The sequence below is a fragment of the Pleurodeles waltl genome, chromosome 11, assembly GCF_031143425.1.
Source record: "Pleurodeles waltl isolate 20211129_DDA chromosome 11, aPleWal1.hap1.20221129, whole genome shotgun sequence".
Classification (NCBI taxonomy): Eukaryota; Metazoa; Chordata; class Amphibia; order Caudata; family Salamandridae; genus Pleurodeles; species Pleurodeles waltl.
Window position 1 is genome coordinate 361,940,929 of NC_090450.1, and position 22,349 is coordinate 361,963,277.

The 22,349-nt window shown below is 42.5% G+C and overlaps 1 protein-coding gene across 3 annotated transcripts in view; it reads left to right on the top strand.

Annotated features, from left to right (window-relative positions):
* KIF1A (kinesin family member 1A) overlaps positions 1-22,349 on the top strand; it is a 3,950,406-nt gene that overhangs the window by 1,087,797 nt on the left and 2,840,260 nt on the right. For all 3 annotated transcript variants that reach the window (XM_069213666.1, XM_069213667.1, XM_069213668.1), the window contains exons 22-23: positions 5,193-5,265; positions 6,102-6,195. In XM_069213666.1, coding sequence (XP_069069767.1) covers positions 5,193-5,265; positions 6,102-6,195 — 167 coding nt within the window. The remainder of the gene's footprint in view (positions 1-5,192; positions 5,266-6,101; positions 6,196-22,349) is intronic.

The window sequence follows — 22,349 nt, forward strand, 5'->3', positions numbered from 1 at the left end:
GGAAACTTTCTAAAAGTGGGATTTCCAGAATTGTGACTTAAAATCCGACTTTACCATTAAACAAGATTTCAAATTACAATTAATTTGATTCTAAACAGCATATATTTATCTTCTGCCATTCCAAAGTTCTTCATTATTAAATGTTATAAAGCAACCCAGTGTTAATCAATGAGAGATATCAACCTTGGAGCAGTAATAAACGACTTTAGCAGTGAAACATTACATTAGAAATTTTTCACTGTTAGCACATGGAAAACTTAAACACACATCTTACTTTTTAAATGCAATGCACCATGCCCTAGGAGCCTTTAGGGCCTACCTTAGGGGGTGACTTGCATATATTAACAAGCATTTCCAATGCAATACGTCTCGCATTTACCTGAGTTGGGGCTATTGGCATTGCAGATGCATAGCTAGACTTTTTTGCCACATTAATTGGTCAACCCTGTCACATATGTTGGTCCTTTCTGCCACATAAGTCTGCTGCCCTTGCCTATAACTAAAGGGCTTGTAGGTCTCATACACTCACAGCAAGGGACAAGGCGTTATTTTCAATGTATATACCTTTACGGTATGGTTACAAGATTTCTCTAACAACACAGTTACTAATCTTAGACATTCATTTGACAATGTGCTTTCAGGTGTGTTACTTCAATTGAATCAACCAAAGTAAATTAAAAAAAAACTACAACATCCATAATGCATTTGCTTGTTAAATGTAAAAGTGTAGCACAGAGCACCTACTGGTAACAAGGTGCTATTTTGGTAAACTGGCATGGGTTTATCTGATGAATTTCAATGGATTTGTTTTGTGTCTCTGGCACAAGAGAAGACATGTCTTGCACACAAGTGGACAACATATTTTGCGTGTGACACCTCAACCAGTCTTGGCTTTTAGTTAAAAAAAACACTCTTCATGTCAATATTAGTAACAGGGGGCAAGCAAACAGGGTTATATGCTTAAAATTCATCAATGCCAAAAGAGGGGGCTAGCCGTGTAGCAAAACAGACTCTTGAGTCAGTAGCACAGTGCCAACTGCTCATGGTTCTTTCGTATGGAACTTGCATGATAAGGGTTAATGCTGACTGAGAAATCACCTAAATGTGATGCCTTGTCTATAAAGATAAGAAAACAACCTTTGAGGAAATAAAGTAACCGGTCCTGTGCAGGATGGCAACATGGTTTAGAAGGTATACAAACGTTAAAGGCAAGGGGAATAGTGGGTGCGACTAAATACTGTGTAAGTCAGCAGCCATCTTGGAATGTGCAGATATAAACGAAAAGAAAGTAAACTATGTGTTTGATAAAAAGTCCCTTTTTAAATGTAAGAACTACATATACAAGGTCATTTAATATGCACCACACTTGTTTATGTATGTATAGTTTGAAAATATTTGAGTACTTCTACTTATTTCTTCAACATGTTGACAAATATTCAGAATCTTGATAACGTCATTACTGCCTTGAAGATTAAAATAAAAGACGGCATTTGTGCAGCACGTCTACCAAGATTTTTCCCTGGTGCATTCAAGAGAATCGAACCCGTACATTGCTCATGGCTTATCCGTCTTCTGTTTCTATGCTTGCTGTTCCACTCTGTAAAGAAGTATGGCCGCCCCTTCACATTATGAGCCAGGTTATAAACAGATCCCTGATGTAGCATGCCAATGCGTTCTCTGCAGATTGCTATCCAAGCTATTTCTCTGCTGATTGAGGAACTTAATCGTCAGATGTAGCAATTGTAAACACTCGCCAATGCAACTACATGGAAGAGATAAGTGCCATGTCCGCCATGCAGCAGGAAGGGGAGAAGTCCCATTAGGAGTTACAACGCTAATAGCTCTAACTCGAGCAAATGCGAGACCCGTTGCTATTAGCTTTGTAAACTCCTAACCGGACTTTTCTTGACACACAAATGAAGAAAAAAAACACACAGCAATTGCGCTATGTAAACCGTTTTTCATTTAATTTGTGTGGCAAGAAAAGTCCAGTTAGGAGTTTACAACGCTAATAGCTCTAACTCGAGTAAATGCGAGACCTGTTGCGCCGATCAGCACACACAGGATGAAAACAATAAGCTGTAGAGCTCAACTCGCAAAAACACATGGGCTGTGTTTGTTTGTTTTGTGACCTTTTAAAAATAAGCACGAGAAACGTAATCATGTTTACACAACATTAAAAAAATCAGTGAGGGGAAAGCAAGCTGGCCCTGGAAAAGCTCCCCTCTGTTTATTATGTTTGCAAAGAGAGCTGATGGGGAGGAGGGACTGAACAAGCACCCACAGTGTTGAAGTGAAACAGGCAAATGCTAAAAAAAAGTCCCTTACAGAAGAAATAAACAGAACATAGCGTAATTACACAGTACTTTGTGCTGCTCCCAAATTTAAAAAAGGCAGGACAAAGAGGCAGAACTGACCACTAGCAAGCAAGGATTTTTGAAGGACACTGCAACTAACAAATGAAAACGCTGGGACTCACTGTATAGTATACTTAAAAGTATACAGCAAGCCGAACGCTAACGCTCGACCTAAAAAGGGAGGTTTAAGCCTGGCAAACGGTTTAGTTTGGCAGGTCGAATTGGCAGTTTCAAACAGCACTATAGGCTGCAGTGGCAGGCCTTTAACATGTTTTAAAAATCTACTTCAGTGGGTGGCAAAATGAGTGCTGCAGGCCGACTAGTAGCTTTTTATTTACAGTCCCTGGGTACATGTAATGCCACCTTACTAGGGACTAACAAGTAAATTAAATGTGCTAATTAGCTGTAAGAAAATTTTACCAGGTTTGAGGGTGACAGCATAAGCACTTTAACAATGGTTAGCAGTGGGAAAATGTACAATGCTCTAAAAGTCCATCAAAACTGGTTCCACAAGGAAAAGGAGTGAAGGCAAAGGGTTTAGGGTGGCCATGCAGAACAGGCCGGGTCCACTAGCACCCTGTCTTATGGCTCATATGCCTGTCTTAGGGGTGACATACACATTAAAAATAATGGGTTGGGCTTTGCCATAAGTCTAAATGGCAGAATTGAGTTAGCGGTTTACCAGTCTGCAGTGGCAGACTGAGAGACACAAATTGCTTTGCCAAACTTGTGGTGCCACAATCAGTGTTTCAGTCCACAAGGGACATTTTACTTATGGGCCCTGGGTATCCCTGGTACCATATACTAGGGACTTGTAAGTAAGCTAACGTATTCCAATTTGTGAGTAAGCCAAATAAACATATACTTTTGGGGTTAGAGCATGTGCACTAAAGCCTTGTCAGCAGGGCCCATTGCATTACCAATTCATTATACCATTACCTAATAGTCAAAAAGTGGGAATAAAAAGTGGGTATGAACATGCAAAAAGTAATTTCCTCACACTGACTTAATCCCAGAGGGAGAAAGGCGGGCCTCGTGGGTGTGGGGTGTAAGATGGCTCTGTAATCACACTCTGTTAGGCAAATGAATAAACAGAACTCATTGATTGTAAAGAGTTGCTCTGGTTGTAAGTGGGGCTGGGGGAATCGGTAAGCATCAGGAAAGCATTGTTTACAAAATGTACAAGTATGTCCCAACAAACAAGCTAGTAATTCGTAATGGTATAAAAAATCCTGTAGTTCCACTTCAGGCTGTAAGGAGGTTATCTGGTATAACCTAAATGTTATCTAGTCCAATACTTTGTTTGCTGTGAGTCAGCTAAAACACAAACATGATATTAAATTTGCAATGCAAGCTCACAGTCTGCTTCACATTAGTGTGATTTCTCTTTCCTGGCATTTTAGATGGCCAGTAAGGTTTGTTTGAATAAATGTACATGTTTGTTTTTCTTCTTTCGATGACTATTAACTCAGAGATGGATTCTTCGGATATTATTAAGAGGTATTTTCTCCTGCTGAAGGCCCACTGACCCTTACGTGCATTAGGTCAAATGTCCTGACATGTAGACCAGAATAGTAAAGTGATGGTCATCATAATCATTTGTGCGTCCTATCTGAGCTCTTTGGTTTTAATCTTATCAGGGTGACCATCATCAAATCTTGTTTGTACGGCTGCATCCTAGATAATTTTGTTTTGCTAATCCCTGCAACATCAAGAGCTCCCAACATCTTTGTTGAGCTATCCAGACATACCATCATTCTGGGCGAGGGGTTCCTAAGATGAATCATGCCACAAGACATTCATGGGTGAGGACCCCTATAAAACCCTAATATTTTTAACTTGGCAGTATTAAAATATTCCAATGGTGCCTCTTTTTTTCTTTTTTTGTGCTAGAGTGCCCTAACCCCATTCTTAGGGTGTAGAGTGCAAACGCTCTGTCCCTGTTGTATTCTCTCTATGGCTTTTTAACCACACCTGTGTCATGGCCGCAGTGGTGTAGCGTGGGTTGTCAGCACCCGGGGCAAGGCAAGTAATTTGCGCCCCCTAACCCGTGGATTTTAGCACTCGAGTCCCCCCCCCAGATGTTGCGGCCGGCCCCCCCTGCACCCCCCACGCTACGCCACTGCATGGCCATCAGTTTGGTTGGTTTGTGAGCTTGTCTTTCAAAATTCACTTGATTTCATTAGTGAAAGGCATGCACACGTCATGCCTTTACCAGTGTTTAGCCCCAGTTCATGTCGCAAGAAAAGTCAGGTTAGAAGTTTACAACTCTAATAGCTCTAACTCGAGCAAATACGAGACCCATTGCATTGCAAATGCTTGTTTGATATTTGTCTTTTCTCTAGGGAGAGAGTAAGGTCTTCCTTTAAACGCCTTCTCATTCCTACCTTTTTGAGTAATTTCAGAAGATGGTGTTGAGGTCTCGTAATGTAATAATGTGGACAAAGTTGTGTGGCTGACATCTTTCTTTCGAGCTGCCACAGCATATTAGTTTTCAAATGTAGACACTGTCATAGGCCTGTATGGGGAGGTTTATCCTCTGTTCCTGACTATTGAGATAAAACCAAGATAGACAGCAATCCTGCATTTGGAAGTCGGGGTTATCATTCATACCATACAAACTAGATGATAACAAAGACAAATCCTGACAGAACTTTGGAAGGCAGAAGCAAAGAGCCAGTAAGTGACTCCTTGATCCACTAGGTATATGTTTGCTGGGAATAGTTGCGATATTTTAGCATTCGTGTTTTTTAATGTGATGTATGGATGGGGAATTACCAGCACGCGTGTTTGGAGTGTGGAGCGATCTTATCTGATTCTTTTTGTGTTCAAAAGACTGCAGGAGCTGGAGGATCAGTATCGGAAGGAGAGGGAAGAGGCCAACTACCTTCTGGAGCAGCAGAGACTGGTAAGTGTGTAACCGACTAGATGGAATAAGTCACGCTGAAACAGGTGGTGTCGGTCATGGGATCATAACTTCCACAGAATTACAGACAGCCCTTTTAGGCGACCATGGTAAGGGCAGAAATGAGTGATATGGTAATACTATGTTACTAAAATGCAATTCTACTACATTTCATCATGGGAGTGCAGTTGCAGATTACCACCAGCAAAACTACAAAAGGTTGGTGATAACTATATGCAACTAAATGCGAAAACTTTTTAGTAATATCAGAAAAATGTATATTCTGTGTATGTGCCACAAACCATATATTTAAGGCTAATACCGTGCTCTCTACTAGACGTTTACATGTGTGATGCCTCCCGACGTTATCCCTGCATTTAGCAAATAACTCTGAATAAGTGCTAAGGCCTGGAACACGTCTGGCATATGCCTGTGATGCCACTATCCCTGAAATGAACAAGTGCTTAACAGTTTAAGTAAGAAAACTCGGTTCTAGACGATAAAGATCTTCACCTTCGCATTGAGAGCATATTCTGGTTTAAACCTGGACATGGTATAATAGGACAGAGTTTCAAGAGACTAGCAAGCCAGCATCTAGAGGAGTATGAGGTTGAAGACTAATTGTGTCCAGTATGTGTGAGGGCATTTCCGTGTCACTGGTCAATCTGACAGATTATTGCGCACACAGTTTAATGGGGGTGGGTGAGAGAGTCATCCAGTTTTGCGTGGAGTGCGTCTAAGGATTGTTTGTATTTATTTTTAACTCCGTACTCCTTCTGCAACCTGAAATAACATCGATTTTTGTTTTTCTTCTTTTAAATAATGCCACACAATTACAGGACTATGAGAGCAAACTGGAGGCACTACAGCGCCAGATGGATTCCAAATATTACCCAGAGGTAGCTGAGGAAGACGAGGAGCCAGACGATGAAGGTGAGTATGTTTCAAATCTACAAGTGCAGACTTTAGTATTTATAGTGCTGTTGGACTGGAGAGATGTTAAAGGTGCTTTATATGTACCCACCGAAAGTACATTTGAGAGCATTAACTAAAGTGTAGGAGGAAGGCGAGAGACACACTTACAAAAATGTAACAAACAAGAGAATGGAAAACCAGGAATAGGGTTAGTGTGTAAAAAGAGGTGTTTCCTAAACGTGGTGGGTGGTGAGAAAATTATTATTATTATTTTTTTTTATAATTTGGAAAGGAATCATATAGCAAATACATTCTTGAATCATTTTACACTGGGTAAATGAAATACTGAACCAAAAGAGAAAAATATCAGGAGATGAGTACCACCTGACTAAATAATGAAAAACACAACAGTCCGACTAATCCAAACGGGAGGAATATCCAGTTATTTAAATTAAGTTGAAGAAGGATAGTCTGGTTTTACTTTTGAACATTAATCATTATGAGCCCGAATCCAGTCCTGAAATGGCCCCCATATTGCCTTCCCTCTCCTCCTAGCATGTTTCCCCTTGCGTTCATATAATGCCATCTCCGAATGGTATACAGACAGCAATCTAGCCAACCATTGCTGCCATTGGGTCGTACATTCAACCATGCAGATGATATACATATTCGATACACTGCCATAGCCACAAAGATAAATGCTCTATGTGGACCACCCGCTTCTCCAGCGACCCCTAAAACCATAATCTCGGGGGTAAAACCAAAATCATATCCCATAACCTCATTCAAGACAGATTGAATACCCTTCCTCAAAACCATTAGTTACCCACATGTAGCCATCATGTGTACAATATCTGTTCCATACATCCCACATCTTGGACAGTTTGTTCCTGACAGACTCCCCCATTTGACGAGATGAGCTGGAGTATGATATAAGTCGAACAAGGTCTTATAATGTTGCGCTTACAGGGAAGAAGATAATAGGGTAGTGTATCCCAGCTCTAATGACCTCATAGAGTTGTTACTTCCATCCACCAGCTTCTCCCTCCACCTCTCCTTATTCTTCTCTAAATCATCAGGCTGTTCCGCCAGTAGTAAGGGTAAACCGACCTAATTGCTATATTGGAATTAGCCAGGATGTCGTTCAACAATTGATTACTTCTAAATCCCTGCACACCCCCTGTTTTCCTCGCAAGAAAGTCCCGTATCTGTAAGTATTTTAAAAAGTCCCTTCGCTCTAAGCCATACTGCACCTGTAGATACCCGAACGCCTTAATCCCAAAGTTATAAAAAAAAAATCCTAACCTCACTATACCTAAAGAGGCCCAACTTGCCATACACTTATCCTTAAATATTTCGGGGAGCAATGGATTCTTCTCAATCATAGTGTAATAATTATATCTACCAAGCCCCTTCTTCTTATACCATGATCGCCAACACTTATAAGCCGCTTCCAAAACTTTATATCGAGTTTTCTTATAATATCCAGGCTCATGATATGTTACCAGACACCCATTGGCTACTGCTCCTATCTGCAACTCGTATATGTTAGGGCAATCCTCTTATGCAATCCCTTCTTTCTTAGGACCCCATAATGGGCGCATATACTGAAAAGCTGCTGCCATTTGGTATAATTTTATATTTGGTAAGGACCACCCCCCCCTTTCTCGAGGGAGAGACATAAATTTGCTTACTCTTCTACACTTTCCATATGCCCAGATAAATCTCATAACCGCTCTATCTATCTCTTTAAATCTAAGGTTAGTAAAGCTCAACGGTACAGCACGAAACAAATACAGCAGCTTAGGAAGGAGAATCATTTTCACCATATTGCACCTCCCCATAATAGTCAGATGTAGATTATTCCATCTGCACATATCTTTTCTGGCTTTCACAAGTATGGGATCCAAATTCAAATTAACAATTTCTTCTACTTTTGGTGTGATATTTATACCTAGATATACTGCATGATCCACCCTCCGTGTATCCTGGGTGTTTGTATATTGATTGGCCAATAACTGCGTTTTAGCTCTATTCAGAAGGTATCCAGAAAATCTTCCAAATTTCATCGTCACCTCTTCAACCTCTCTCAGTGCCAAGTCAGGGGTGGGTGTTAATATAGCTATGTCATCTGCGTAAGCTAGAACTTTAGTATCCCATCCCTGCCTATGTATCGGTGGAATCTTGCTATTTTCTTCCAACTGTCTAAGCCGGGGGTCTATATACAAAGCAAACAGGAGGGGAGGACATGGGCATCCCTGCCTGGTACCTCTCCTGAACTGGATACTCTCAGATTGTCCTCCCATTAATTGGATTTTCACTGCCGGTGATCTATATAGAGCCTTTACTGCTACAATAAATTTCTTCCCTAACCCGTAATACTCCATTACATACCACAAGTAATTCCTGTTCACCTGGTCAAATGCCTTCTCTGCGTCTAATAATGCAACTGCCATAGGTTCCTCTGCTACTTCCGTAGCTTCGAAGAGTGCAAGGACTCTCTGAATATGGTTGGTAGTATCCCTTCCTGGGACAAACCCATGCTGCCTAGGGGAAACTAACTTCCTAATCACCAGAGATAATCGAGCGGCCAGGATCTTTGAATATATTTTAACATCGCTGTTGATTAATGTAATCGGCCGGTATGAGGCTGGATTTAACGGGGCTTTCCCTTTCTTCAAGAACATTACCATATTGGCCATATCCCATGATGGGGGGGGTTTCACCTCCATTCTGTACCTGAATAAATAACTCTACCATTACCGGGAGTAATGCTGCTCTGAAAGTTTTATAAAATTCTAAGGGGATCGAGTCAGGACCCGTAGCTTTTCCAGTGGCAAGATCGCTCATTGCCGTATCAATTTCTGAGATATCTATCTGCTCTCCCATGTAGAGATTATCACCCTCAGATAGCTTATCGGCCCTAATGGGGTATAGAAACTCCAACATTTCTTCCTCCGGATATACAGATGTATCATTATATAGTTCCGTGTAATATCTATGAAATACCTTTCTGATTCCATCCACTTCTGATACTATCTGTCCTTGCCAATCTTTAATCTCTCTAATGACCCCGGATGCTGTCTTCTGGCTTGCCCGTATCGCTAGCAAGCGCCTGTTTTTTTCTCCATACTCATACCTTTGTGAGCGTTGTGCTAAATATTTTTCCGCTATTCTTTGGGCCATAGCCTCGTTAATTGCTGCTTTAACTATAGCGACTTCCTCCTGAGCCCTCTTTTTATCCGCCCCAGTTTCTATAGCTATGACCAATTGTCTTTCTGCTGCCCTCAGCTTCATTTGGGAGTCTTTTATTCTGCCTTGGGCGTCTTTCTGCCTTTTAGTACTAAAGCTCAACGTTTCACCTCTAATTCCTGCTTTCAAGGTATCCCAGACTATCTCTACTGAGGCTGACCCCTGGTTGAACCCCTAGAATTCAACTATACACTTTCTCATATGCTCACAATATTCTGGGTCCTTGAGGAGTCCTCTTTCAAATGTCCATCTCCTGACCTTTCCATCCAATTCTAAATCGAATACTAGGGGGTTATGATCTGATATAATCCGTGGGTATGACTCAATCCTACCCCGATTTAAAGGTAGAGGAGAGATCAAAAAATAATCGAATAAGGTTTATGCCCCTGATACTTCTTAGTTGTGGATGCTAATAAATCCTGTAGTCCCTCCCAAGAACCATTAAAATTAAAGTAGCCACATAGATTATAGGGAGGGGCCCATCCTGTTAGCTCGATAGTGAGGGTATCTAAAACTACTTGGGTTGTCCGTGACTATCCCATATAGAGAACATAATGTGAAGCTACTATACCCATAACTGCACTCTACGATTACCCATCTTCCGCCCCTGTCCCCCTTCTGCCTGATAAAAGTTAATTTATTGGTCAGATCTAGTATTGCCACCCCTTTAGTTCTAGCCTCTTGTTCTAACCGGGCGATCACTTTCATGCCAAGCGAACCAAGAATTTCAGAATTTTTATATTCCACATGTGTCTCCTGTAGGCAATAGATATCTGCCTTAAAGGTTTTTAATTCCTCAGCCACTCTCCTTCTTTTACGAGGGTAATTTAGTCCGCATATATTAATTGAGGCAATTTGAAGTCTAGCCATTTAATATTTTTGTTTAATTTCTTTTCTCTTTCTGCCCCCCCCCCAGATCTTCACATCTTCTCTTGAATTCTCTTCTCTCCTTGTTCCACTCCTCCTATTTTCTCCCCCCCATTTCTCTCACTGCCCTTGGTCCTTTCCTTTCCATTTTATTCCCTTGATTTTCCATCTCCCCCGCCCCCCCTTCCTCCACCCCGGACCAGTCTCCTCCATCCCCCTCCCAGGTTCCTTCCCTCCCTCCCCGGGACTGGCCCCCACCCTGTTGATCAATCAGACCACTGATGGACTGAATATTGGTGCTGTGTCTGTGTGGGCCCGCCCACCCACCAGTCTCCCAAGCACCCTTACCTTCCCTGTGTCTCTACGCTCTATTGCTTGGCCCCCATCAAATATTCTTTTGCTTTAATTTCTGAAGTGAATACTTTTACTTTTCCATTCATTACTGTTTTAAGTCGAGCAAGGGGCCAGCAAATATGCCTCCCCTCCTTTGTCTGAAAATGGCTTAATGAGCTGTCGAAGCCGCCATCTCCGCTCAATGGTGGCATGACAGAAATCGGGGCGAGTGAAGAAAGTAACCCCATCCACAGTACGTGGGGTATTAGGACGAGCTTTATCAGATATCTCCTGTCGTAATAGGTAATTCCCAAAATAAACTAAGATAGCTCTAGGGTATTTAGAATCTGCCCGTTGGCCCCCCTCCAGCTGGGTTGTTGGAAACCTGTGGACCCGCTGCAGCTCATTCTCCCAATCCCAATTCCCCAGTTCCGGGAAGGCCCCATGCAAAAGATTAACCATATAAGTCTGTATATTACTTCCCTCTAACCCTTCCGGTATACCTAGAAATCGAAGATTGTTCCTTCTCTGTCTATTCTCAAAATCTTCCATTTTCCACATTACATCCGTCAATTGTTCGTCTCTCATAGCGCTCTGTTCTTTAAGAGTATCAACATCCTCCTCAACTGCAACTATCCTTTCTTCAATCGAGCATAGCTTAGCTTCGATTTCTGTACACAATTTCGCAACCTTACGGACCGTCCCCTGCAATCTCTTTGTAGCAATCCTTGCACGCCGACTTTCGATCCTAGTCTCTGTTTGCAGTTCTTTAATTGAGCTATATATTGACTGCAAAATCCCTGCCTCAGTGCCCATCGCAGACGAATTACCAGCAGGGGCACCTACATCTGTTTCCATTTTACCATTAACTGAGTCCTGTTTACTCATGGTGGGAGTGTCTACTAGTCCAATACCGGAATAGTCCCACTTTAAAGTCCTACCACTCAAAGATGTTGAGTTTTCAAAACCCTCCAGAGGAGCAGGCCTTGTTTTAACTGGTTTCCGCTGTCGGCGCACCTGCTGCACTGTAAGTTCGTTGCTTGAGGATTTATTGCCAACCTCAGATGTCTTGCTATCTTCAGACTCACCAAAGCTGCGATCGATGCTGCTAAGATCTGACTCCTCTGTCAAGGAGTAAAATTTATCACTACTATCTTTGCCCCAATCCATGAATTGGGGTTCTTTTCCAGTTGTTTTACCCCATCTTTTAGGGCTTCCAAGGAGCTTATGTAAGTCTTCCCTTTCCAGTGCGAGTCCCGATGTATTTGCAGTTTCTTCCTTACTCTGGCGCTCTGGTTGCTTGACTTGATCAGATCGTTGTGTTTGGGGTTGCCTGCTCCCAAGGGGACCAAGCTCCTTCTCTCTTGTCTCCCTATTGCTATCTTTAATCTCTGACAGGTTCTCGGTGCATTTTATAGTTTTAATAAAGGATTCATTATTTTCACTACACAACTTCGTGCTGCTGGTACTTGGGAGAGTAGGTTCTTTCCCTAGTGTATTATTTTCTGAGGGGGGGTTATTTGTTCAACGAGGCTGTCTTGAGCCCCGCCTGAAAGGAAAGTCGTAATAGTAGATTGACTTTTGCCTTTCCCCTTGATTTCCAGTGGGGGGGGTAATACTATCGCTCATCTTAGCGTCTTTCACCGATCCCAGCGCATTTTTCACAACTGCTTTCCCTGCAATAGACGTCAGGCGTTTATTTACTCCTGCTGGCTCTCCTTTATCCCTTCCAACGTGTGTCATCTTAGCTCCATCAGTCTTATCTCCAGAATTCCGAGTAGCTTTGGGTGCCATATTTGTTTTTACTGCATGAGATAACAGCTTAAAAAGTCTTATAACTCCTACCGCTGCTGATAACACATCCGATATTGTTCATTCAATCACATTCTTCAGAGGCCGTGAGGGAGTATATAGGTGCCAAGATGAATTGACTTGTGTGCTCACCAGCATTAGAGCCCCCAAGTCTTTCAGTTCCCCTTTTATGCCCATTTTTTTTTTTTTTACTTAATTTTAAATTTTAACCGTCCCTTCTCGCTTTTCCCAGCCTGGAGGAAAAGACAATATCAGATAATATCGAGTAGTATCGGATGATATAAACTATATCAACTATTATTGCTCTCGGCACCTTTACCTAAATAATCTGTATTAGAATGTTAGGCTGATAATCAAACACAAATCCCTAAATGTCTGTATCAGTATCAGTATTAAAGAGATTTACAATGCACATTATCAGAGAGCTTTCTTCACTTGCCCTCCTCCCAGTACCTGTTTTGCAGCAAGCTCCACGAGAAATCGATTTGGGAGCCACATTAATATCCCTCCTCGCATCCTCTAATCCTCTAGGTGAAGAAATGGTCAGAATGCACCCCTTTCCATGAGCGCTGATGCCTCTACTCCAGCCTCCCAGCACATCCAAAAGTCCAGGGCCTCTTAGGGAACCAGTGCGTTCGCCAGCTCCAGGTGATTCCTCGAAATTTACCGCACGCGCTCGGCGTCCTCTATCCAAGCGCCGCAGCGCCTGCAGCCACCTCGTCTCTCCCTCTCCCGGCGATACCAGGAAGCCGAGAGGGGCTCCCACCCCCCTCATTCCCCTTAGACGGTGCGGGGCGATCCTCGTTGCAACCGCTCAGCAGTGGACACAGCGGCAGCTTTGTGCTTGGTTTCCTGGCGGGCGGGGCTTCTGAGCCTTGCTGTTACGCCGACGCCATATTGCTCTGAGGGTGGTGAGAAAATTCTATTATGAGAATGATTGTTTTGCGTGAACGAAGACGTGAATTTCAAAATTTGGAGTACAAATTGACTTCTGTTTCTCGAGTCTTTACATCGCTGGAGAACGTAAGGAGGGCCTTTAGGTATGGTGGTTGATTCTTGTGGATGGTGTGGCCAAAGAACAGAATTTTTTTAAGATTATCGTGGCTAAAATGGGTAGCCAATACAGATTGCGGAGGATGGCAGTTATATGGTTGCGTTCTTTGCAGTGCTTAATTTGTAAATAAAAACGTGCCGGTGCTGAAAGCCCTCCTCTTAAATATGCGGCTGCTGCAATTAAATGTAGGAACTGAGGCAGCGTAATCCTGAAGCAATCTCGGGCCTCTTCAATACATTTAAAGCCACTCCCTGCCCCTTCAGCTCACTTTTGCAGCTTTCTGCTTTTTCCCATTGTGACGTTTTTCGTTTTTCCCCTCCTCAGTCTTTCCACTATGTGTCTTTTGCTCGCAGCAAATGCTTGGGGCAGAAGAATAAGCGTAGGCCCTCAAAAATAGCTGCCTGTGCTCAGCACCGGAAACAACAAGCACAAATTAAGCACTGGTTCTTTGGCAAGATGAACAACTCTGGCTGTCGAGTAGAATATAGCTTTGAGAGGGGCCATGGCTGTGAGAGAGAAAGAGGCCTGCCAGAATCGCATTCTCACAATCTTTTAGATGACTAAATGCATGCGTTTCCATTCTAAAATGAAAAGTTAGTACGAGGGAGGCTACATTTCTTGATAGTATGGAGATGAATGTTTACTGCTTTAGCCAGCTAATTAATTATCAAAGTAAGAGACAAAGGGGGACGTTTTCAACTGCTACCCTAAAGTAAATAAATTTGTGTCTTCGTCATGCACAGCGTTGTCATCAATTATGTAATTTCAGATGTCATTAGGGATGTTTCAATGCAGTCATTGAACATCTCATGAGTCCTGTAACATTTGAAAGCAGAGGTAGTGCATGGCAAGGCCACAGGTATTAGATACTTTAGGGCGCAAGTTAGTGACTTGAGAAAACTATAACTGGTGAATTTCAGTGATTTTGTTGGTTTAAAAAGATATGTTTCAACAGCCATTGTCAGCTAATTATTACATCCTTTTAACTTTTTTTCAGTGAATTTGTAAGTTTTTTTTAAAGGTAAAGTAAGATATTATTACAATTCCTAACTGTAATGTTACTTAAACTTTTGTTTTTTTAGTGAATTTCAATGTTATATTTTTAACTTAAATTAAGGTGTACTGAGTGGGGATTGCCAGGCCCTGCGCCCAACTCCCCTGAGGACGCCCAACACCTGCCTTTTTTATTTTGTTGCACCACAGACTCATGTATCAGCCATGGTTCTACACAGAACCACACTGAGGCTCATGGTGCCACCACAGAACACCCCCAAAACATTAAAAAAACAAATGTCCCCAAGGGGTTTTCCTCTAGAACCCAGCCACAATGCCTTTGGGGTTAGGGTACCCACGCCTGCCCCCTTATATCTTATTTTATTTAACACAGTCCTAAGATGGGCAGCTGCAACATCTCCTACAGGTTGCTGCCAGCCAATCACAATATGTTTCAATTTTTTAGATCCGCAGGTCCACATGGAACAGCAGCATCAAATATACATACATTTTGAGCTTTATTTTCTCAAGAACTACTGAAGAGATATACATCAAATTACAAAAAGCACACTTTCTGGATCCAGATCTATTTTTGTTCCTATTTTTTTTTTATAATTCCTTTCAGCCTTTTTTGTGGTATGTTAAATTTTCCTATCACCCCCAACCTGGCACTGAGCAGGTGTGTCTGCCTAACTGCCTACGGTGGATTTTTAATTGACAAGCCAGGTCTTCAGGTTCTTGCAGAATAAAAAAAAAAGAGGAGGAGGCTCTGATGTTGAGTGGGAGGTCATAAAACGCTTTAGGAGTGATGTAAGAGAACTCCTGATCTGGTTTTGTGTATGTGTTGAATGTGTCCGAGTCCGTGGAGCGGAGGTGCCTGGATGGTTGGGGAAGGAGATGCAACTGTTGAGGTAGGAGGAATCTAAGTTTTGTAGTGCCTTGAATATGTGTATAAAGAGTTTGAAATGAGAACTTTTGTGTATCTAGAGGCAATGAATCTCCTTGAGGTGTGGTGCGATGTGAGTTCTGTGTAGAAGGTTGAGTATGAGTCTGAGCCAAGTTGTGGATGGTTTGTAGTCTTCTGGAGTTAATTTGTGATTTTGATGTAGAGGGTGATCCTGTAGTCCAATCTGCTGGTGACTAGGGCTTGAGCTATAGTTTTCCTAGTGTTGCTTGGGAGCCACTTGAAGATGTTCCTCAGCATCTTCAGGGTGTGGAAGCAGAATGCAGTGATGGTGTTGACTTTTGCGATTATGTCCAGTTTCCTGTTGATGATAATTCTGAGGTTCCTCGCTTGGGTGCTGGGTGTGGGTTAAAGTTCTGCCAGCCACCAGTTGGTGTCCGTTTGTGAGGTGTTCTTGCCAAAGATCACTAATTCGGTCTTGTCAGTGTTGAGCTTGAGGCAGTTGGCTTTCATCCAGTTAGCGACCTTAGTCAAGCAAGCGGTGAACTTGTTTCTGGTGTAGGTGGACTTGTAGAGTACGAGCTGTGTGTTGCCGGCATAGGTGAGGATGCTGATGTTGCATGTGCAAATGATGTTGGCCAGAGGGATCCTCTATGTGTTGAAGAGAGAGGGTGAAGATGATCGATGAAGCCTGAGGCTCTCCGCAGATTAGTTTGAGGGCTTTCAAGCAGTAACTTGCCAGGCTGACAGCTTGTGTTCTATCTATTAAGAAGTATAAAATCCAGAGGATAGAGTGTCCTTGGATACCATTCTCATGCAGGTGCCTGATGAGAAAGGGTATGAGAACATGTCAAATCCTTCAGAGAGATCCAGGAGAAGAGAGGCTTCTGTGTCTCCTCTGTCAAAGATCTTGCAGGTGTCATCTGTGGCAACAATAAGTGTTGTTTTTGTACTGTGGTGGGCTTGAATTCAGATTGCATGGTATCGAGGAGCTGGTGGTTGCTGAGGTGGTCAGAGAGCCATTGGCTGGTTAGTTTTTTAAGATCTTTAAAATCTCTGCTGGGTATGGTAGGAGGGAGATGGGTCTGTAAATGAAAAGAGAGGTTGGGTCAGTAGACTATTTTGTGAGTGGGGGTGTGACAGTGGCATGTTTACAGGAAATCTGCTGAGTCGATGGGGGTGTTAAGGATGGGTGTTAGTGCCTCACTGACTGGTAAGAGTATTTTGGTGAAGTCATAGTTGGGGCAAGGGTCAAATGGGGCCCCTTAGTGGATGGTCTTCAGGGTAGCAGTGGTTTCTACTGTGATGCTGGCCGGCCATTAGGTCAGGATTCCTTTGTTTAGCTGTGATGGGAAGTTGAGATTGCAATGGTGATGGGGTCTGGCTGAGGGTCAAAGTTTCAGTATATGGAGGTGATTTTGATGCAAAAGAATTCTGAGTGCTTGTGGCAAACATTTTGTAAGGGGGTGATGTTTCTGGAGGCAGCAGGAGGTGTGGTGAAATTTTTGATAATGGTGAAGATTTCCATGCTGCTTTTAACATGGTGTTGATGTGGTGTGGAAGAATATCGCACTTGGTGTTCCAGATCTCTTGGTGGTAATGTGTTAGGGCGGATTTGAAGATGTCTTTATCTGTGGTGTCTTGATTTGTTCTCCACTTGCACTACAGTTAATTATGGTGGCGCTTCATGAGGTGCCCTGCGTACCAGATGGCATGTACTCAGACTCTTGCAGTTGGTTTGCACTTGAGGGGAAGTCAGGATGTCAGCACACGTGGTGATCCAGCTGTTGGGGTTCTTTATGGCATTCTGCAAGTTGCAGGGCTGGTATGCAGAGAAAGCGGAAGCTGATTGTGTGATCTGTTCCAGCTGCTGCGGGTGGATCCAGTGTGGTAGGCCTTTGGTGGTACAGTATGGGTATGTTGAAACTGAAGAGAGTGTGGCCTGTCTATGTCATACTTATTAGCATTTCAATTGTAATGTTGCTGATTGAGGAGAAATCAGGTCTAATAAGTGTCAAGCAATGTGGGTGGGTTTGGTAACGTCCTGGGTGAGGCCGAGGGTTCTGATGCTTTCTAGAGTTTATGATGAGGAGTGTGACAAAGTCTGTGATTTTGCTGGCGAAAATGGTGATGCTACGAGGATTCCACCTGGGAGAAGTTGACTTTGATGTGTATCTTGAATGTGAGGTGTTCCATTTAGCTGATCTGTATAGGTGGTGCAGCTGATGATATCTTTGAATATGAGGGCGACAATGCCTCCGGGCATGTGCTGAGAGTCTTGCCCGATGATCATGTAGCCTACAGAGATAGCTGTACTGAAATACGGTGCAAAGGTTGGGTTTAGCCATGTTTTTGTGAGGAAGAGCCATCCAGAGCGTGGTCATGCAGTAGGTCCCAAATCTCTGTGTCATGTTTAGTGAGCAAGAGTTGAGGAGCATGCATGCAAGTGGGGCATGTTGTGGAGGTCATGAATTGTCTGTGTGAGCATGAGCGGGTGGCTGTTTTCTGTTAGTGTGAGGGGGTGTTGGGTGCTGTTGGTGCAGGAATGCTGGGTGTAGAGCATGGGAGCGAACCTAAGAACTTGCAGAAGGCACATGTGAATCCTCCTTCTGTGTTGTGTGGTGTGCAGCAGTGCGGGGAGCAGTGGCCAGGGTTTGAAAGCACAGAGGAGCATGGCCGGATAGCAGTGTGTATGGGGAGGACCAAGATTCCTGGTGCTGAATGTGGTCGCAGCACAGGTAAGTGCAGACGTACTTGCCTTTGGTGTACCAGCGGCTCACTTGCTGCAAGTCCGAGGTGCAGCCATTGTAAGGAGGAGGATTGCAGTGGCCTGAAAGCCAGTGATGTAATTTCCTGTGCAGATAGATGATGGACAATCCAGTGATGTCAATTTCTGTGCCAATAAATGATGGGAAATGCAGTCCTCTTGCTTGGTTCCTTTGTTTAAAGACTGTTTTGCCAGGAAACCAAAGGTATCACTTTCTGTGCAGAAGAATGATGAGAAATTCAGTAATGTTGCTTTGTGTGCAGATAGATGATGGGGCGTGCAATAATTCCACTTCCTGTGCAGATGAGTGATGGTAGAGGAAGTCCTCTTACTTGGCTTCTTCTTTTAAAGATGGTTTTGGCAGAAACCAAGATGTTACTTTCTGTGCAGACCGATGATGGGAAGTGCAGTAGTGTCACTTCTGTGCAGATGTATGATGGGAAATGCAATATCATCTTTTTTTTCTGACTTTATTACTCTGTTCACTTTACCCCCGACTATCCGGAGTAAAGGCCCTGTGCACTTCCCTTAACATGGTTGACTTGCTATACCTCTAATTCACATACTTTGCATACCAACACACTCCTAGTATGTTGTATAAAGTGTACCAAGGGCCTGTAAGATAAATGCCACTAGTAGGCTGTGTCACCTAGTATGTTCTCCATTACAGTGACAGAGTAAAACATGGTTTCAGACCTACCATTGTAGCCTGCCTGGATCAGTTTAAAAATTGCCATTCAACCTGTCTAAATATTTCATTGGCCTAATACTTCCTTTTACATATGAATAAGTCACCCCTAAGTAGGCCTGATAGCCCATAAAGCAAGTAACATGGTAGTTAAAAGTAGAATATTCAGAAAATGTATGTTAAACATGTCTGTACACTGACTAGTACCTAGAAACTATTTTCATTGTAGCGAGGCTTTCTGTTCCATAGAGAGACACTGGAATGGAATATTAAATAATAATGCTCTCTTTCGCTAGGAAACACCTAAAATGTTGTTCCTGGATAATATTTATTAAAATCCGAATTCACTGGTGAAATAGATTTTTTTTAATAACTATTAAGGAAATAGTACTTTTAGAAAGTTACTTTTTTCTGCCTGAAGTCCCCAACTGCAGTCGTCCCAGTGCCCAGTCTCTGAATGAGGTGTGCGCACCACTCCCAGAGCAGAGACAAAGGTTTGGGTGTGGGGAGGTGTTTTTTTTTTCTGAGACGAAGACCATTTGGGCAGTGCCTAGGAACATAATCTACGTCAAAGGGGCCTCTCCTGTGATAGGCAGAAGTCAACTGACACCTAGACAGGTGCATTCCTTTGTTCTTCCAGGCTCCAATCCTAGGAGATAGCAGTGGCAGCTGGTGAAGTTTGAAAGTGGTACAGCATAAAATAGAAGCATCGTAAGAAACATTTATTTGATCCAACCATTTGCTTTACATATTGAAAAGGTAAAACACATACATATATATGATCACATGAATGTCTTGCAGCAGCAGCTAGATATTATGAACACTATATGGCTCACAAAATGTGTACTCTCTCTCTCACACTCGCTAACATTTGTCAAAAAATAAAGAGGAAAAAAAAAAACATGAAGGTTAGGGTACTAAAGGTGCTGCTAAATCCACAGCATCAGTTACCAACATTAGCATTGGCATTCTTTGTATTACCACAGTCAAGTAAGTCCTGAAAGTCGTCACCATTACCAAAATAACTGCTTAACAAAAATGCTGCTCTTTACTTTCCAAAATGGAGAAAACACATGAACTGCTTTAACTACACAAAGGCTTGGTCATGCATGGTGAATAAATAGCCAGGTAATAAAGTAGCAATTTTTTGACCAGTGAGGCTTCATCCAAGAGGATTTGGTGAAGTTTACTCAATGGTGTACACTTCCCCTAAGAGTATGTGTTTATCAGTTAAATCCATATATATATATATATATATATATATATATATATATATAAACAAATGGTCATGAATCAGACACTGTGCACTCAAGCTGCTGGTGCAAGCAGCAGGAGGTAGACCAATCCTCCTCAAAGTATAATGCCAAGGCAAAAATACATTGCTGCATACTGTTTATACTGAAAGTTAACAGTCTTTAATCCATGCCAACAAACACCAACGCGTTTCAACTCTGAAGACTCTTGATCATGGCTGGAGATGGATGTACCTGTTACGATTGGCAATTGGTAGGTGACTATATAAGCATGTACACACATATAATGGCATTAATTGGACAATGGGATTGATGTGATGAAGGAGGTAAGTTGGCACTAAGACATAATTTATTTTTCAATTTCATGTTTCATAGAGGAACGTTCATACCTTATGAACTGGAGATATAAACAGGCTATGCAAGCGTTTAATTTTTTGGTGGACAATGCAAACCTCTTTCTCATTGGATTCAGTACTGTATCACGTCATTGCTTAATTATGCTTTATTATGTGGCTAACATGCCATTAGAGCTATGTATGTCCTCACCTATCCGATGTGGATCATTTATGGTAGTATCCATTTTCAATTTTCTTGATTCTACATTTTTTACTTTTTTAATTTGAACTAAGTGCCCCAAGATGCCTCATGATGGGCAGATTGTGAAATAGTATTTAATGAACATTAACAAAGGACTCACCAGCCGTGATCAAGACTCTTCGGAGCTGAAACACGTTGGTGTTTGCTGGCGTGGATGAAAGACTTAATTTTCAGGAGAAACGGTGTGCAGCGATGTCTTTTTGCCTTGGAATTGTGTGTATATATATATATATATATATGTATATATATATATATATATATATATATATATATATATAAAACATCTTACTACCCAACTGTGATTTCCTTGTTGGTGTTACTTTCCTCAATTATTCCATACCACTGGTGCTAATCACTACCGGGGCCAATCTGTCATGTAATATAGTGCAAAGAAGGAAATGTCCCCTGAACAGTGAAATAAGGCAGCAATCTGAACTCGGTTGGTCCCTTGGGCCACTGGCACTAGAGCAGTAATGCCAGTGTTCAAGCAATCATTTCAGCAGAGCTACATTTTATTCACTCTAGTAATTCTTACACAATGAGAGCCAAAATATTCCTCAGGCCGAGTGCTGCTCCGGCCTTCCCTTCCATAAGCCCCCTACAATTAGAAGTGAAAGTATACAGTACCAGTGAGGAAAAATGTAAAGGAATGTGAGTCAACTGGATGTTCTTCTGCCCTGTTTTCCCTGCCAGGGGACACAGATGTCTAAGCTAGCGCCCTTGCTTGCTTTGGTGGGCCGGTCCCAGGAGGTTGGACTTGTTATGATGAAACTCACTTAATCATAGCATTGGCAGGTACTGTGTAGCAGAAGACAGAGGCCTGGACGTGAAAAACATTCATGCAAACCCCTCTCAAGTGAGTGTAAGGCTGTGTCCATCCAGCTGCTCTGTCGTGTAATGTTGCTACATTTAGACACTCAAACCTACCTTGGTCATATGCCCTTAGTAAGATTTGCCTAAATAAAACTTTAAAGGATTTATAAGCAGCAAGCAGCATTGCACTGAATTATGCACCTGGCACAAGGATGTAAAAAGCTCATAGGAACAAAGGAGGGATAAGCATTGCCTTTATGCTGGCAAGCAGGGTGAGTCAGACCGCTTGCAGACACAGAGGTTATTTAATATTGTAATAATATTCATTGAGACTTTATAGGGAAAGCTAGGTGTCTTTGTGCGTAAAGATGTAAGGGTGGGGAGTCAGATGGAAGGAGAAGCTAGACAGAGTGGAAAAGAAAGAAAGAGAATGACAAAAAAGAAGAGGAGAGATAAGGGTTGGATAAAAGGCTAGATATAGGGAGAATAGGTAGAGAAAATGGGGGTGAGTTACAAGGCCCATTGAAAAATTGACAATCATTTTCTTAATGCACCTGAGAGACGACAGCCAGAAATGCACTGGTCCCTCGCTGCCTGACTGTAATGGCATGCATGCAGAGCTCATAAAAACTAAGTGCCAAGCCACCAGTCCCCACCCAGCCAATCCAAGCACTGCTCTTATGCCGTCTCTAGTAGTAAACGGCATAAGAGCAGTGGCAGGATTGGCTGGGACAGACTAACACAGGGCTACATTCTAGACCGATGGGACTGTGTCTGTGCTTCCCCAGCTCTATAACAGTGCTGAATGTGGAAGACTGAACTGTGCATGTCAAGGGGGC